The 1,762-nt window shown below is 45.9% G+C and overlaps 1 protein-coding gene across 1 annotated transcript; it reads left to right on the forward strand.

Moving 5' to 3' along the window:
* The first annotated feature begins 204 nt into the window (after nt 1-204).
* Nucleotides 205-716, forward strand: LOC123041218 (uncharacterized). The gene has a single exon (XM_044463888.1). It carries the CDS (start codon nt 222-224, stop codon nt 492-494), a length of 273 nt encoding a protein of 90 aa, XP_044319823.1. The 5' UTR covers nt 205-221; the 3' UTR covers nt 495-716.
* The last annotated feature ends 1,046 nt before the right edge of the window (nt 717-1,762 follow it).

Consider the following 1,762-nt stretch of genomic DNA (forward strand, 5'->3'; position numbering starts at 1 on the left):
TGAGCGGCGCGGTAGAGACGCGAGGGAGCGAGCGAGCTCGAGTCTGCAGGCGATGGCCCAGGAGGTGGGCGCCATGGATTCCGGCAACAGGCCACCGTCCCGCCCCCGCGCCCGCATATCCATCCATCTTGTTGGCTTGTAGCTAGCCAAGAAAGCAGAGCTACGCTCCTGACCAACACCCTTTGATTTGCGGCGCCGGGCAAGGGGAAGAAGGGGTCGACATGGAGGGATCGTCGGCGGCGTCGGCGGTGATGGGGGCGGCGACGAGGGTGGCGCGGGCGGGGGCGAAGGTGTGCGGTAAGGAGGAGAAGGTGGTGGGCGTGCAAAAGGCGTCGGGGAGTTGCCCGTACTGCGGCGGCGGGGTGGTGGCCACAAACGTGGAGGCCAAGTGGGTGCTCTGCTTCCTGCCGCTCTGCCTCAGGAACAAGCGCAGGTTCGCCTGCACCGCATGCGCCCGGCGCCTCATCACCTACCCCGCCATTGTCCAGGACTAGTTGCTGCTTAATTAGTCTTTTTTTCATACTATTTCATTCTCCTACCCCCTTTGTTTAATTCTTTGGAGATTGATCACAGAACTGAAGATTTTCGTTAGATGCCAGATCGAACAACTAGAGATCGATTGATGTGCGTCCCGGCCGGTTGCTTTCCGTGCCCGTAGATCTTGATTTGGATATCTGCTTGATTGTTTTCTTGATTCTGGCTAGATGTTTCTTGCTTCGTCGCTCGTGAGTTTCAGTCTGGCTATAGTTCTCCTTACTACAGCTGATGGATGGATGATGCGATACAGTTCTTAATTTTTTAGTGTCTTTGCTCCTAGCAATTAACTCGGTGTCAACTGCCACAGCCCCAGGAAGTTAGCTATTTCAGGCCCGACAGTTAGTTCGACCCAAGAAAAATTGTAAAAGAAAAAAATCGTGTCTTCAGTCTGGCAGTTAACTTGATGTTAACTGCCGCAATCTTCGGCAGTTATCTATTTCAGTCCCGGTAGGCCTGATCTAGTCGAAAAATGAATGGAAGAAAAAAAGTATTTGCAGCTCCGGTAGTTAGCTTGCTCAACATAGTGTAGTTAGCTATTCTGCTCGAACAGTTACCATCTACTGTTGCAGTTCGGGAAGTGATAGGTGGGGAAGTGAACGGTTACCCATACACGCACACCATCGGATGTGTTTGTGCATTGTTCAGTTAGCTTCCCTTATTTCTAGCACGCAAAATAGTGGATTCACAAACACAAAAATCCCTCTCTATCTTTGTGTGTGGAAGTTAGCAGGAAGAGGCCAACAGTTAGGAAAAAATGAATGGTTTATGTGTTCTAAAAATATTTGTTGTTTCTATTAGTGTTTCAATTTTCACAGGGTTTGAAAATTCATCAGTTATCCCTTCCAAGAAAAAAGAGTTAATTTCCAGTGTGATAGCAGTTCCTGAGAAAAAAATTGGCTAAAAAAAGCAGGAAGTTAACATCATAATTTACAGCAGTTAACTTTACAAATGTATACTAGTTCAGGGTCTATAGCAGTTGGTTTTTTTACAAGAACCTGTGTAGCAGTTAGCTGAGCAGATTTTATAAGTTAACTTTTACAAAAAAAAGTGCAGTTAACAAAACAACATGTTTTTTAAATGCTAGTTAATTTTGAAGTTAACTTTTACAATTTACAGTAGTTAAAATCACATTTTGCAACCGTTTTCACAAAAAAAAAAGCAAATGTATGCATGCAGATAAAGTACAGTTGACTTGCATCCGAAAGGTAGATAGATGGGAAGATTT

The sequence above is a fragment of the Triticum aestivum genome, chromosome 2B, assembly GCF_018294505.1.
Source record: "Triticum aestivum cultivar Chinese Spring chromosome 2B, IWGSC CS RefSeq v2.1, whole genome shotgun sequence".
In the NCBI taxonomy this organism is placed as follows: domain Eukaryota; kingdom Viridiplantae; phylum Streptophyta; class Magnoliopsida; order Poales; family Poaceae; genus Triticum; species Triticum aestivum.

Coding starts and splice junctions, on each gene's coding strand:
- LOC123041218 (XM_044463888.1), top strand. CDS start 222: ATGGAGGGATCGTCGGCGGCGTCGGCGGTGATGGGGGCGGCGACGAGG.